Source organism: Perca fluviatilis, chromosome 8 (assembly GCF_010015445.1).
Source record: "Perca fluviatilis chromosome 8, GENO_Pfluv_1.0, whole genome shotgun sequence".
In the NCBI taxonomy this organism is placed as follows: domain Eukaryota; kingdom Metazoa; phylum Chordata; class Actinopteri; order Perciformes; family Percidae; genus Perca; species Perca fluviatilis.
This window is the reverse complement of record NC_053119.1, coordinates 17587105-17602078: the sequence shown is the minus strand read 5'-3', so window position 1 is coordinate 17602078 and position 14974 is coordinate 17587105. Positions and strand designations below refer to the sequence as shown.

General features: G+C 41.3%; 1 protein-coding gene across 3 annotated transcripts; it reads right to left on the bottom strand.

The window, feature by feature from the left end:
- Nucleotides 1-1083: 1083 nt before the first annotated feature.
- Nucleotides 1084-14944, bottom strand: dapk2b (death-associated protein kinase 2b). 3 transcript variants are annotated; one of them, XM_039808083.1, is made up of 12 exons: nucleotides 14757-14914; nucleotides 14011-14159; nucleotides 8375-8596; nucleotides 7516-7654; nucleotides 6517-6646; nucleotides 6362-6410; nucleotides 6241-6267; nucleotides 6003-6155; nucleotides 5469-5514; nucleotides 2553-2642; nucleotides 2376-2456; nucleotides 1084-1953 (listed from the first exon to the last, which is right to left on the bottom strand). In XM_039808083.1, the coding sequence occupies exons 2-12, from the start codon at nucleotides 14085-14087 to the stop codon at nucleotides 1876-1878; spliced, it is 1092 nt and encodes a 363-aa protein (XP_039664017.1). In that variant the 5' UTR covers nucleotides 14088-14159; nucleotides 14757-14914; the 3' UTR covers nucleotides 1084-1875. The 3 variants fall into 3 exon arrangements, with proteins under 3 accessions (XP_039664017.1, XP_039664016.1, XP_039664015.1); XM_039808082.1 differs by lacking the exons at nucleotides 1084-1953; nucleotides 2376-2456; nucleotides 2553-2642 and adding an exon at nucleotides 2866-4760 and having other exon boundaries at nucleotides 14011-14162; nucleotides 14757-14944; XM_039808081.1 differs by lacking the exons at nucleotides 1084-1953; nucleotides 2376-2456; nucleotides 2553-2642 and adding an exon at nucleotides 2866-4760 and having other exon boundaries at nucleotides 14757-14944.
- Nucleotides 14945-14974: the final 30 nt, after the last annotated feature.

The following is a 14974-nucleotide window of genomic DNA, read 5'->3' as shown; positions in this document are numbered from 1 at the left end:
TAGGGGTTAAGTGTCTTGCTCAGGGACACATTGGTTGATGTACCGCAGTGGGAACCCAGATCTCCCACACCAAAGGGACGTGTCATATCCACTGTGCCATCACCACCCATAAGGAGGAGTTCAGCTCTGCGAAAGTCTGGGAAAACAACTGTTTTAAGCTTTGGTATTTCTACTTATTTTGATGTCTGCATTGGATAGTGTATAGCATGTTTTCTCTATTCTGTTTTGTCAGTAAAGTAAAAAAGAAAACTTGGGAAAATTAACCTGTTGATGTCGACAGGGTTTCCTCTGCTTGGGCTCGGAGACTACAATTTACAAAAACACAGAGAGCCTTAGTCACAAACTGGGGTCATGGAGTTGAAAAGACGTGGGTGTTTAACAGGCAGGGATGGCCAAATGAATAGATGTAACTGGTTGCATTATGGGAAATGTAAGACCCAGAGGTTTTGGAGCTTTACCCACATAAAGCCTATGTTGCTTTATTTTGATTATGTGACTGTTGTGAGTCACCCAACTTTTTCGAGGTGCATAATGTCTCTTTAAAGCCATCATACTGTAATACGCAGTACTGAAGTGGGATACTGAAGCACAAACAGACTTACAGATTTCCGACTGACCCACTTGTTGATTATGTCTCCAAACCAGCCTAGTGTCGCTGCCAAAATGTATTTAGTTCAGGTCGAATTATCCCTCCAACCTCTTTCAGCCCAACTGGGCCCAAACAACATTTCTGTCGTGACTCGTGAGACTAAATAATTGACCAATGGCCGAAGGAAAAATCAGTAGGAATGCATCACAATTAGTGCTCATTGATGTTCTGAGAATAAATAATGTACAGTAATTGTCAATGGCCACTGAAAAAAAAAAATGGTGTGTGGTTTGACAGGAATATTGGCTCGGGGCATAAAATCATGATGTAAAAAGCCTGTTTGTTCAGCTCATGAATCTAAGAAGCATGGGATGTTCTAATGTTTGTTTTTTGAATTTATAGAAACTCACAAAGAAAACAATCATTAATTATCATTAATTTATTGAACAAATTTTCAATTTGCAATACAGACAATTGAACAGAAAAAGACTTGTGTGTTTAAAACAGTGAATGATCATTTTAATGAGCTGAGATACAAGTAACAGTGAAACTAATACATTTGATTGATATTTATGTTTATTTACACCATAAATACATCAGAACCAAACATATACTTTAAGAAATTTAACTGTGAAATGTATTTTATATTTATGTATAAAGTATATATATAGGCCTAATGTCTTTATGTACAACATGCATAAAATGAAATGCAATTATTGACCCATTGGACACAAGTAATTGACAGTAATTAAAATATCCTATGTTAAATACAGTAAACAGTCATCACTGTATAGTTTACAGGCAATTTATTCTGATGGGGCAAATGAAGAGGTTAACGGTAAACAGTGTGTTTACACAGTCATTGCTGTATGTTAAGAAGAAAAACATGTAAACATTTGGTTATGAATATCTGTCACCATCTTGTGTATCTGTCAGTGCTTTGGACAATACCTGGAAGTTAAAGAGCTGAGGGACATTTAAGACAGTTATAAGAGGAAGCTGCCAACATGGCTCCTGAGTTTCTGTCAAACAATAATGCAGTTATATACCTTTTTATGCCAGAAAACAGTAGTTTTAATGGTATCGAACACAGAGCAGAGAATCTGCTGGTTTTGTGGGTCACCAAGACAAGCGAAATTGCCTTGACCAATGAAAATACTGCATTTACAGCAGTCACTTAAACAGATAATGTAAGATGACAAGTAACAGCTGCAAAGTGTGCGTCACGAAGGTGCAGAGTCACTGTTTTGCAACCAGAACATCGTCGAAAGACACACTTTTTGCTCTCAGGAAGTGTTACTTCTCTTTCTGCTCCTCTGCCTCCTATTCACGATTTCTTCTTCCTGGTCGCTTTCACAATCTCTCTGAAGTAATCAAAATGTTTGAGTTGAAAAACAGCTGTGAATTTGTTTGTGTGGAGACAGGTGATTACAGTTCTAGTAGCCCACAAAATGCAAGTATTATTTTATTGCATCGAAAAAAGCAGGGTCCATGAACTACTAGCTGCAAATACTCCAGCTTAAGCATGTAATGTGAAGAGTCTAATGCAGTGCAGTTCAAATAGCAACGACTGCAATATTACTGTAAATGGTTACTCTTAAAGAAATAGTTGGACATTTTAGGCAATGTTCTTATTTGCTAACTTGCAGAGCGTTAGTTGAGAAGACTGATAGCACTTTCAGACAAGTGGTATCAATCTTGTCATCTAACTAAAAGCGAATATGCAAAATTCCCAAAATGTCCAGTCTGAGCCATCGCTGTTAGCTTTACAACAGTTTTTTCTTACCCCCTCCTCCTCAGGCAGCTTGTTGCCCTTCTTCATGATTCGAGTTAAATGGTTGCAAAGAGCCACAATTCTGAACGACATCTGTTGAACAGATAAAAGCAAGAGAATGAACCCTGAAAGCAATCAAGAGCGACATTTTTGACGGCTGTAAAGAAATTATCTAACTGTGTACTTCACCTTCCACCTGCGTCTGGCATATTGTCTCTTAAAGTTCTCCAAGTTGACCACTGACAACCTCTTCACCATGGCCTGTCTGGGATTCAGAGGCTGCAGAGACACAATGAGGGATGAAATAACAATGGATATCTTTCATGTTAATGTCAAATGTTCAAGCAAGAGGAAAACATTATGCTAAGTTACTGGTCTAATTTTTTACAGTATAATCCGAGGTATAAAATAGGAAGTATATAGGAATATGAGGAGTCTATAAGTATATAGGAAATATATTGAAATCTCTGATTGCAAATCACAAGAATTTGTAAACAAAATACATAATAAATGATGAACATTTATTTCAGTGTTTAGAAAACAGTGAAAAATGTCAGTGTACACAACAAAGGCCCAAAAGTGAGAGGCGTGTACAGGAATATCTGTTAAAATGCTAAAAACACAGATAAGGAGGTGACACATTTTAAAACACAGGTGGTCTTATCATCAATGTTGTTTTCCTGTCAGCTCATAAACATCTCCAAAAAAGAAATTAAAAAAAAAAGGTTTTAAAATAAATAAATACATTTGACCTTTAGTAAAAGTGCACATTTGAATCAATATACAATCTTAGAAATAGAATGGAATGAAAAAATAAATCAATAAAATAAAAGTGGACTTCTGATACATTCCATTGAAAAGAACTGCTGTTTGATCCTGTCTTCTAGCCAAAACACAGTCAAAACATTCATAACTGATATTTATTTTCACTATTAATACTTGCCAAAAATACTAGTATTTTAACTACGAAACCGGCTCAAAAATTAATATCTCTTAAATATTAGAAGAATTCTTGCTATTGTGCCATAATCATGCTACTTAAAAGGAATAGTTAAACATTTTGGTAAATATGCGTATTTGCTTTCTTGCTGAGAGTTAGAGGACACTGTCATATCTGTCTGTTGAATATGAAACTGCAGCCAGAAGGTGGTTAGCTTAACACTGGAAGCTGGGGAAAAAAGCTAGCCTGCTCTGTCCAAAGGTCACAAAGTCAGTCTACCAGTACTTCTACAGCTCACTAATTTACAGGTTATAACTCATTTATTTAATCAGAACAAAAAAGGAAGTGTAAAAATGACAAGTTGATATTTATGGGGGGGACAGACGTGTTGGTGTCAGTCACTGTACCGTAAAACCACAATTGCCCTTTTTATAGATCGGTTTTAAACAAAATGTAACAGTGAGCTTTAGAGGTGCTGGTAGGCAGATATTTTGTTACCTTCGGATAGGGCCAGGCTAGCTGTTCCCCCAGTCTTCATGCTAAGCAAAGCTAACTGTCTCCTACCTGTAGCTTTATATTTACCGTACAGATATGAGAGGGGTAGCCAACAACTCTCAGTAATAGATTTCCTCAAATCTTTCCTCAAATTCCCATTCTTACCGTTTACTTTAATTCAAACAAGAACATTTTAAGTAAAGAAAATGTAAAAACTACACAGATACACATTCAAAGGTCTGTGCTGCTGAAAACAAACAATGTGTAGAATTCAAACAGCCTCATTTTCGAAAACATGTTGAAATTTTAAGCTCAGTTAAAATATGTTAGCCAGACTCTGTGAGTGGCTGTTTAGCCTCGGGGCACAGTTCCATCCTGCAGGCCGGATGCAGCAGCTCCTTCAGAGCCTGTCTTACGTCTGTATTCAGACTGCTGCTGTGCATGCTGCCGTTGGCTCCTTCTGGATGCAGAGAGTTTGTCACGTCCTGCAGCCACTGCAGCTCAGAGTTCAGCTCCTGCCTCAGAGCGTCCAGCTGACTCTGCCTCTGGCTGTACTTCCCACTGATGCTCTCCAGACTGGCATCTATAGACTTAATGTCCTCCTGCAGCAGCCTCCTCGTGGCCTCCACTTTGCGGAACTCGTACCGGAACTGGGACAGCTGCTTCCTCGCAGTCTCACTCTCTTCTTTGTACCAGGCCTCCTTGTCGTTGTAGATGGAGAGCAGTGCTTCTATATCAACCTGCAGAGTGTGTCGGGCCTCTGCCACCTCTGACAGACCCGTCTCCATCAGACTGACGTCCTCCACCACATGGGCAAAACGCTCAAAGTTGGCATACGTGTTGTTCTGGGGCATGCTGGAGTGGGACTGGATGGTGTACTCCTTTAGGCGCTTCGTCTTCAGCTGCTCTGCTTTCTTCTCAGCCTCACGGGCAGCGCTATCCTCTTCCATGTGGCCACAGGACTTCAGACAGAGGGGGGAGGGGACACTGAGTGAGAGGCTGTCTCATTGTTGCATCTTGAAAACACACACAGCGGTGAATATCCCAGCAGACATGGCACTGTAGGATTAGTGTGTGAACCTACAGCGAAAGCCATGGCAGGTAAGAGCGCTACAAAAACAACAGACATTCCTGCTCAGCTGTGTTTCCTGGCTTCATGCTTGTATCCAAACAGGGCGAAGACTCCACAGCGAAACACCATTCACATGCATCTCAGCAGCTAATGTTGGAGTAGACTTCTTCAACATTACTGGTTGTTAAACGTCCATGCCGTTAAAATCACAATTAGTGACGTCTTGCTTCAGTTCGAACACTACATTTCAGACTGCAAAAGACAGCTATACAATATGTGTGGAGCTAAGTGTGTTGATAGGTGAAGGGTGAAATAAATATTCTCGGGGGGGGGGGTGCAGTAATGGAAACAATATACATTTACTGTAGTAAAGTATGTTTTCAACGAGCCAGAACATATACTGTATAAAGTTAGTGGGTGTGACTTTTTGAGCATGAAGTCAACATTATTTTGGCATATTTGAGATGGATTTTCCTCACTAATAAGAATCAAACCAGTTACCCGTATGTTACCTTTGCCATCAGTTGTTAAATGTTTTTTTCACATGTAGCAGAAAATGACAGAACAAAAACATGCTATATTACACTTAAATCCATACCGTAATCCAGTGATGGTTGAGGGCGTCTTGTATGGTCATCCGTTTTCTAAAATGAGGAGAGAAAAAAAATGCAGCTGAGTAAATATACCTACACAACTCCATGACAAACGGAGCATGGTGAGCAGCACGCTTTGTGAATCTCTCAGGAATGCGTTCAGACTGCGATAAGTTTCACAGGAATATTTGGTTTCATGGAGGTGCAATTAAATGGAAACACATGCCAATCAACAACAAGATCACATAGTACAAAGAAAGACACAGTGCTTTGCTTCTGATTAGTTTGCAGTATAAATGTTGATTTAGCTTATTATTAGCTTATTTTATTCAGTGTTTCACATTGTGTACCAAAAAGAAATATGTATAGTGTAAGTCCTCTCTCTAGATTCCTGTGGACTGGCTGGCCTCTCATTCTCATTTGGATCAAGTCTGCACATTATGTGCGCTTAGGATTTACTGCAGGGAAACCTGTAATAATGGGCTTTATATTGGAATTGTCAGATTTGATCTTTGGCCTTCAGCTGTCAGTTCTTTTACCTTGTGTCCTTCTCCAGGAGCTGACTAATGAAGCTCTTGGCCAGCTCGCTTGTATTGCTAAAGAGCTCTTCGTCAAACTCGTAGTTCACCCCTGAGATGTTTCCCAGCGTTTCCTGCTTCGTGTCCCCGAGGAAAGGTGACGCACCGCTCAAACTGAAACAACATTCACACACTCACTACACCATCCTTGATAATCTCTTTAGGCACATTTAGATATTCATTCATCATCCCAACTTACAGTATATATGTGATGACTCCAATGCTCCTGTGAAAAAAACAGCACAAGATTAATACAGAGTTATGCACTGCAGCCTGTTGTATGGAAGGCAGCAGAGTCAGAGGTAATTAAAAGCTCTTACCACATGTCCGCCTCCAATCCCAGTTGCTCATAGTTGACTATCTCTGGAGCTGAAAATAGAGAGCAAACACTCCTGCATCACAGCGCCAGGCCAAACATCAAGCCTCCTCTTAAAATGTCCTACATTGCAAACTCATCTCATATAAAAACACTTACCAACAAATTCAGGGGTTCCAAAAATGTTTTTGAAATCTGCCCCAGCTTCTATTTTGTGTGCAAGTCCAAAGTCTATGAGTTTGATGCGGGGTAGAGGAACATTCCTGTCCAGCAGCATTATGTTTTCAGGCTGCAGTGAAAAAGAACAAAACAGGAACACTTCTCAGCAGATTTCTACTAATACCAACATTGGGCGATTCATAAACAACACTAAGTAAAACAAGTTACCTGGTTAAAGCCGCCTTTTGCGTAAGCATTAAAGAAAAACATTGCAACGGTTACAGTCATATTAAAGTGTAAAACAAGTCAAATCAACGTTTACAGATGTTATGTGCCCACTGCAGGAAAAAGTTCAGCACATAACTCCTTGTAAAACAGCAATTTGTCACTTTTACACTTTTTTTTTTTAAACTCGTTAATTGATGTGGTTAGCATAGCGTGTATACCATGAATCAACATAAAGGTCACAAGCTCTGTAACATCCGCGCTGACTGGATAGACAGTTTCAACCTTTTTCCTCGACTGATCTGATTTCACAGAAAATGCAAAGCACAAATGAGTGAACAGATCTGTCATTGTGAAATGAAAGTCACGGCATCAGGCAGGTTTGAATCAAGCCTTTCACTGTGTTCTTTTTCCTTAATTGCCAAATGAAAAGCATTGAGAGTGAGAGAAGGAGCTGCAGCTGCAGAAAAACAGGACAGTGACTATCAGCAGCGTGGGCGACACTGCTCTCTGAAAGTGAGCAGATAACCTTGTGGTGTCTGAATCTGAGAGTATGGACTTCAGCCACAGAAAACAGGAAGGAAGTGTGATTCAAAATAGTGAGACTCTACCGGCACATAGCCTATATCAGACACCTGCTTTATATATTTGGCATTAGGTCCTGCTCGACCTGGCGTGTACGTACAGTTCGAAAGCTGTGGAGGTAAAGAACATCATCTTCATCATAAGACAAGTATATATTTAATCTATTTACATAGATGGAGCTTGTTGTACCTTCAGATCAAAATGTGCAATCCTCTTGGAGTGGAGATACTGGACTCCATCTAGGATCTGTTTGATAAAACGAGTGGCCTCCTCTTCACTGAGAGACTCCTTCTGAGCCAAGAAATCAAACAGCTCTCCTCCAGACACCCTGTAAAACACACACACACACACACACACACACACACACACACACACACACACACACACACACACACACACACACACACACACACACTCAGAGATGCATCCTGTGGGCTTAGATAATGGAGCAAGGGCTCTCTTGAAAGTTATCTAAAGTGAGTTCTCAGGATTTGGATGCACTGGTTCAGGATGCCTTAGATATGTTTGTTTGTGGTAACAATTTGCCCTACTTATGAATCACTGAGGTTCTCAACCTTTTCATGATAAAATACTTGAATAGCTGCTGAAAAGTGGTATAAAGACTTCGACCAGCTGGCAGCCAATAAACATGACGTTCTTTCATATTCACACAAAGGAAACCTAATGGACTGAATGACACAGTGTCTCATCCTGGATCAGTCAGTTCAGCCGTGCTTTGATTGGACTGAGCTTTCTTTTAGTACTAATTGTGCCGTCCATGTTGCCAGGCACTCGCTGGACCCAAACGGGGCCCTCTTTTCAACACAAGCCTTATTGACTCTGTGAAGGCATTCGGTTCTTTCGGGCACACGTGATCCTGGCAAGTAAACAATCTATGTACACAGAACTAAACTCACAGATCAGAACATGGACAAAAAGATTCTGTGGACATGGTCAGATGTTTCAATGTGTAATGCAAGTTTAGTTTGACAGGCATGAGCAAACCATTCTTTCAACTGTACGGATATGTGATGAATTGTTGACTCACAGTTCGAGGATGAGCACCACGTCTGTGCGGTTCTCATACACATCATGCAGCTCTACAATGTTGTTGTGCTGCAGCTGCTGAAGGATGTCCACTTCCCTCTCAATCTCCTCTCTTCTTACACCACGTCTGCTGGCCCGACTCTGGCGCTTCTTGATGAACTTGGCTGCATATTCAACGCCTGTACTCTTCTCTATACAGCGTTTGACAATAGCAAACTGCCCACTGCAGACACAAAATAAAAAGACTGACATTACAGAGTGTACAATTCTCAAGAAAGAAAGCTAATGAAATGAAATTCCTAACAATTAACAACAGGATATAGCTATGGGTGAAGACAGACGCCAGGGAGGAAGCTGTGTGTCAAAAACCTGCTGAAATATTAGTGTAAGGTATAGTCCATCACTTCCTGTTTCCTGGCCAGACGGAGAACAATCAGAGAGGCCGGCAGTGTGGACAGATCTGCTCTCCTCCCACTCCAGCAATCTTCCTGCCAAATTTCGAGCCATCCTCGAGAGAAAGAAATCCCAAAAACTTGGAATATTTCACAACAGAGGTGTGCCTTAGAAACCATCTCTCAGTGGATTATTGTTTCACTTTTCACTGTGCTCTTGTATTGCATGCTAAGACCAGGGTGACCAGTACATTTGATCAACTTTATTGTCACTCTCCCCTGACATAACTACACAGTCATTTCACTCATAACTGACTCACTGACAGAATAAGTGTGAAAACATCTTCCAGCACTGTTGCCCAGTTAAATATATGTGGTAAATCTCCATAGCTTTATTATCAGAACAGCACTTCTGCTGCTGCTACTCCTGCTGCTGTGGGCTGACCTGCCCACTCTATACATTCAGACTCTGAAAACAAGCCTCTCAGTCACTGATCCCTCAGGCCACAGAAGGACATGAGGGCGAGTGTGGTGGCAGAGCTGGCAAAGAAGTTTGACTGGGGAAGATAAACGTTATCTTTCACAAGACAGAAGAGGAAGATTCAGTCAAGCATGCATGCAAATAAAAAAACATTAAAACATAAAACATTAAGAATTCACTGTATACCTTTGCAAATTATTCAATGCAACATAGTCACATTGCATTATTAGACAGTGTTGAAGAAGACACAGAGAGAGGACGCAGATAATGACTGGCAGGCATATGTTTTGGACATAACTGTCCACACAGAGATTCCAGGGTGGCTGTGAGAGGCTACCCAGTCTGTGTCCACTATCATCATGGTGTCTAGTGGGCTAAGAATAGCCCGGCCCACGGCTCATTCTCCACCTGCCACATCTCTGCTGCTGGGAAGAAGGAAAAAGGCTTTCCAAAAACAAGTGGACACACACTGTGCTCCAGCCACACTCATTTCACACAGCAGTTCACACACAGAGATAACTCAAACTCATCACTAAACAAATAAATGGAATAGATACAAAAGTAAAAGTAACTTTTTTTTAGCCAGTTTGCTCTTTTTGAGGCACACCCTGTCCTGTGCAGTTCTACAATCACATCTGGGAGCTGCTCGTCTGAAGACTTTTTATTAAAGTTGCCTTGCTTAAAAACAACAGTTAATGAGGTGTACTCATGCAAGCCCTGATCTTTGATGACTGTTACACTGGAGGGACAAAATGTTTGGTAGAACATCCAATATTATGTAATTAAGTACAGCAACACTGCAAACTATGACGCTGGTATTGTTTTTTACCTTGGGAGTCTGTCTGTGTGTGCAGTCACAAAACGTACAGGTGTTTAGTTGAGATCAAAATTAGGGCCGCGTTCAAAGACGGGTGTGGTCCGAGCAAGGGCGCCAGAAGTAGATGGGTAGAATGTAGGGAAGAGAGAGAGGGCGGGGGGGGTGGTAACAATGGTCTTAAAAGAGTCACACACATGCCACAAAGGAAAAATAGGCAGAGCAGCAGTATGGAATCTGAAACGCTCCCTCTATCTGTTCTATTCACAAGAAATGTCCACCCCTGAGACATCCCTGAAAGGCCGACCCTGCTCGAGATGACTACGTTAATGTGTGAACTGAGGAGGAGGATAACTCGCTCAATGAATTCCACTTGCAAAAACAAAACATCAAGCACCCCGAGGGAAAGGGTGTCACATGGCAGGAGCAGCAACAGTGGTCAAATGCCTGTTAAACAAGACTGAACAGAATGACCCCTCCTGGTGTTTGTTGTAGCCCAAATGCAAGAAAGTTTACAACACAACTGTCAGGGCAAGGGCTTTACTTTGGTATTGTTACGAGGTGCAGAGTAACAGCTGTGAGAGTGGTGATGCTGGGAGTGGTGTTCCACAACGGGCCAGGCGTGCCGGCTGCCTCAGCTCTAAGCCGGCCAGTGGGGCTGAAAGTACCATCTCCCTGCAGAGTTTCCACTTCCAACAGCTGAACGTCATTATCCACAGCCATGGTTGGAAGAACGCTAGGACAAGTGGCGCCGGCCCAATATTTAAACACATTTCTCAACTGAACCTTTGGGGCGGCGTGACAAAGACAGCCAGATTTGTAATTGACCAAGCCCTGTCCCTAACCCCATCCTTCCATCTGTGATCTCGGATGTAAAAAGAGAAGCAGCTCAACCTTCTAATCTAATGTAACTAATGCTTGAAAACCCCTTATCTGCTATTATCATGAACAATTTCAATATGTTATGCCTGTGAAGTGTTCAGGATGCCCTAGATTCCCACTTTTTTTAAGTGGTCCAAAGTAAACAATGCATCTGTGGAGTAGTGGGGCTGTGTGAGTGTCTGCTGACAGTAACAGGGTGACCTCTGTCAAAACGGGAACCCCGGGAATGTCGAAGATGTCAACGTGGAGTTCCCTCCGTCAGGTTGCACTGAATAAACATATTTTTCAACCACTCAACAGCAGGAATGTCTGTTCTTAGAGCTGACTACAAGCATTCTTGCCCTGCTCTAGTACATGCATGCCTCTCTCCGTGCTATAGATAAATCATGTACAGTAAATCCCTTTGGAGAAATTCTATCACTTTACTGCATTCATCAGCAGCAGCTGGCTGTCTGCCTCGTGACTGTCTGCTCTTCAACACATTGAGTATGTGAAAGCTGCGGCTTTAAGTGTGCATCGCTGCCCTCCCTGCATCCTCTCAAAAGACAAAAAAAACTTCTGCAAACTGAAAGCATTTCTACAATTCATTTCCATCTGCACAAATGTGGCGAGTAATTCTAGAAATTACAAATACCGCAGTACCCACAGACAAATTGGGAAACACTTTTAAAGTGTGATGTGACATTTTCAGTGTTCCTGCATTCAGTTGGAACTAGTTATTAGAGTATTAACATAACAAGGGACTTGCTAGCAGCTCTGGGAGGCTGTACTTAGCCCCCCTTTTGAAAAATTGCTTAGGGTGCCACTTCATCCTCTGGGGACCATGAATCCAAAAGAGTTCAATATATTTCAGTCTGGATCTAGTGGAGGACCGACTGACACACGGAAATTTCAATATCTGGAGCCATGCCATTAGCAAGGCTAAAAAGACACAAACTCCACTATAATGTAAGTACAGTATTTACAGATTAAAAAAATTAGGAGGAAGTTTACAAGCCTTTTATTCTTGTTCAGGCATGCAAAGACAATGGCACATCCTATCCAGATGTGCATCCTGTGAATTCCTGCCATTGCTTGATGATGACTAAGAAAGATGTGTTTATTTAATTTATAATCATCACAGTATCAGCATCTAGCAAAGATGGTAGTAAAGGTATTACATTTATGACCAAACATGGACAAGAATGAAATTGTTGTTGACAGGTAGAGTTCACATCACCATCTGCCTTGTATACCATCTCACCACAGCCTCACCAGTCTAGTGGGAGGGTGGCAGCTGTGGTCTCACACTGTGACACTTCCTACTGTATGTCATCATCAGTGTCATCACGCAGATGGTAAGACAGGTCAGTACATGCCTCCCATCTCAAGCAAAGGATTGGTTTACAGATTGGTTTACCGAAAACTCACGTCAGTAGTGGAAAGAAACATTGACTACAAGTGCGTGGGGCCCAGTGACATTAAAATCTTTCAGTAGGGGGGCAGTATGATGAATCGTCTTTCCTGTAGCGAATGGTTCAAAAGTTCCATAGAGCACAGAACATCTTAAATACTCCACATGGATCAGTTTTTGGCCCCCCTCATCAAATTTCCCCACCCTCTTGAGAGGAGGATTGAGTAACAGTTCCACTGTGGCGTATAATGGAGAGGTCTGAACCCATGAGGCTCTCTCAAACTGTGGGTGGGGTGGGCTGTATCCTCCAAAACTCACTACAAAGTTGTCACAACAAGACAGAAGAACTACGAGTAAAAAAATCCAGCTGCTGAATTAGTGAGAAAATTCTCAGTTATGTGACTTAAAAAGCCTTTCTTGTTTTCAGTTGCAGGCAACCGCGGCTTTTAACCACATTAGCTTTCTATTTCCCATGACAACAGTGGTGAACACATACGAAGCTCAGCTCACTGGAGAGTCGTCTTATCAAGCAACATGTTTCCAGCTCAACCACAACTCAGAGATATTGTCAGTCTTTAAACAACACATTTCCACGTCTTACATTTACCAGTATTACTCTCCTATAAGGCACTTTTTATCAACCCTTTACAAATGCTTTAGAAAAGACTTTTAATACACTTTTTATTAGGGTTTATACATTGTAATGTTAAGAAATAATTCAGGATCCTTTAGAGATTATTTCAAATCTTTCCTTTTGCCAGGTTGTGGCCAGTAGGACACTTACTTTGTCCCTTTAGCTCTTTAATTAATCAGGAGGTCACCTACAATGTTGGAATATAATCTGAAATTATAAATTGTGATAATTTATTAATAAAGTCCAGCAAACTGCCTGTTTATTCTAATAATATTCAATCTTTTCATTTACAGATGCATTTAAATATCTCATGAGGCAGATTTATGAGGAATATCAATGTAAAATACAATTAAAGTGTGAATGCTAGACAAAAAACTCTTCCTCTACAGGTTTAAATGCAGCTGGAGCAGGTCTTGGTTTGTCCTGACAGGGTGTGTCAAAGAAGCTGTGCAGTAAATGAGCAGCAAACACCGTCCGGGACATAGTGTTGACTAGAAGTGAAAGGTTAGAGGTCAGACACTTTCCTTTCATACCCTCTGTTAGCGAGTTGTGTACATGCCCAAGCCGTCCTTCCATGCAGAGTGGATTTGTAGCTTCCTCAATCCACACTGCACCCTGCCAACTTCCTTTAATCTATTTCCCCATGGGGCACAATTTCCTCGATGTCTGGCTCGATTAACACTCCTCCTCAACATTCAATTTGAACACATTGATCCACCACCCAGAATCAGCTCTTGCAAAAGCAGTACATCAAATTGCATTCTCTTCCCTGGATCAGACATATTGTGCCAAAACAGAGCCTGTTTACTTAGAGTGTTTACTTATGAAACTTTATCTGTTATTGTAAACCTTAACCTACTTCAACACAGCGACACTCCCCATTTCAAGCTTAAACAGGCCAGCTGTTTGCTTACCTACGTACACACATGAGGACCACTGCATCAAAGGCATGCAAGGGAGAGCTGAATCACACAAAGTGGGGAGGATCATGTTCTATGGGGTGAAATAAACATCTATTTTACATCTGTGAATAGTACTCACCTTCCTAGTCCTTCTCCAATTTCATAGAAATCATCCACATTATGTTGCTTGAATACAGCCATGCCAGGTGTCTTCATTGATGAAGTTTATCTCCTTGATGTGCACCACTAAAGCCCGTCTATCCAGCCGTCTTCTCCACAAGTCCAACCCTGCTAACACAAAGAGGTGTTCCTCTTGGTTTCTGACTGGAGTGATGAAAATGTTTACATGTTCCAGCTTGCTGTATAGCATTCCATCTCTGAGTTGTACATACTTTTATCTGCCTGTTGAGAAAGCCTAAACACTCCAAGTTGACCAGCAAAGGAAATAACATTTAGTCTGTCTTTCACTTGTCTAAATCCTGATTATTGGCTTTAAAAATTTGCCAAGCAAAACAACTTTGCCAAGCTAGCCATTGCAACAGTGGTTAGTTCTTGAGATTATAACATGATTACAAATTAAAAGAAAAGAGCATTTTGGGTAATTAGGGTAGGATATGTGGAATTTGCTCCTGTTATGAAACATTTTGTCTGGCAAACAGGCTGACATTTGCAGCAACATATGCTTTGTAACTATTAGGAATACCATTTTTTTAACTGCTATTTAGGATTATTAGGATTTAAAAACAGAACAGTGAGCATTCATATCCATATAACAATGTACATACAACAATGTGAAGACAGAAAAACTGAAATACCACAGACTTCCTATCTGAAAAGTTTCATATCACACTTGAAGTGGCTCCACAAACTGAACTTATGTCCTACCTTCTGTCAGATGCCGAGCTGACCATAAAATTGCATCTGTTCCCACGTCTCCTACAGCCGGTCTGCTCTCCTCATGGCTGCAGCTCAGGCACAAAACTGCTCCTTTAGAGTCTCTGTTGTTTTCTGTCACTTATGGCATCGCCATCAGGCTTTTGTGATTGCAGAAGTCCCTCCCCCTGATGGCTCCATTATGAAACTGCATGCATGAGAGAGGCAGG

Bases quoted from the DNA above. Each gene is read 5' to 3' on its own strand.
- dapk2b (XM_039808082.1), bottom strand. From the start codon at position 14,087: ATGAAGACACCTGGCATGGCTGTATTCAAGCAACATAATGTGGATGAT. The intron at 6,647-7,515 runs GTACAACAAGCT...TTTTCACTGCAG, and splicing joins TTGCACATTTTGATCTGAAG to CCTGAAAACATAATGCTGCT. The intron at 6,268-6,361 runs GTAAGAGCTTTT...TTTTTTTCACAG, and splicing joins GGATTGGAGGCGGACATGTG to GAGCATTGGAGTCATCACAT.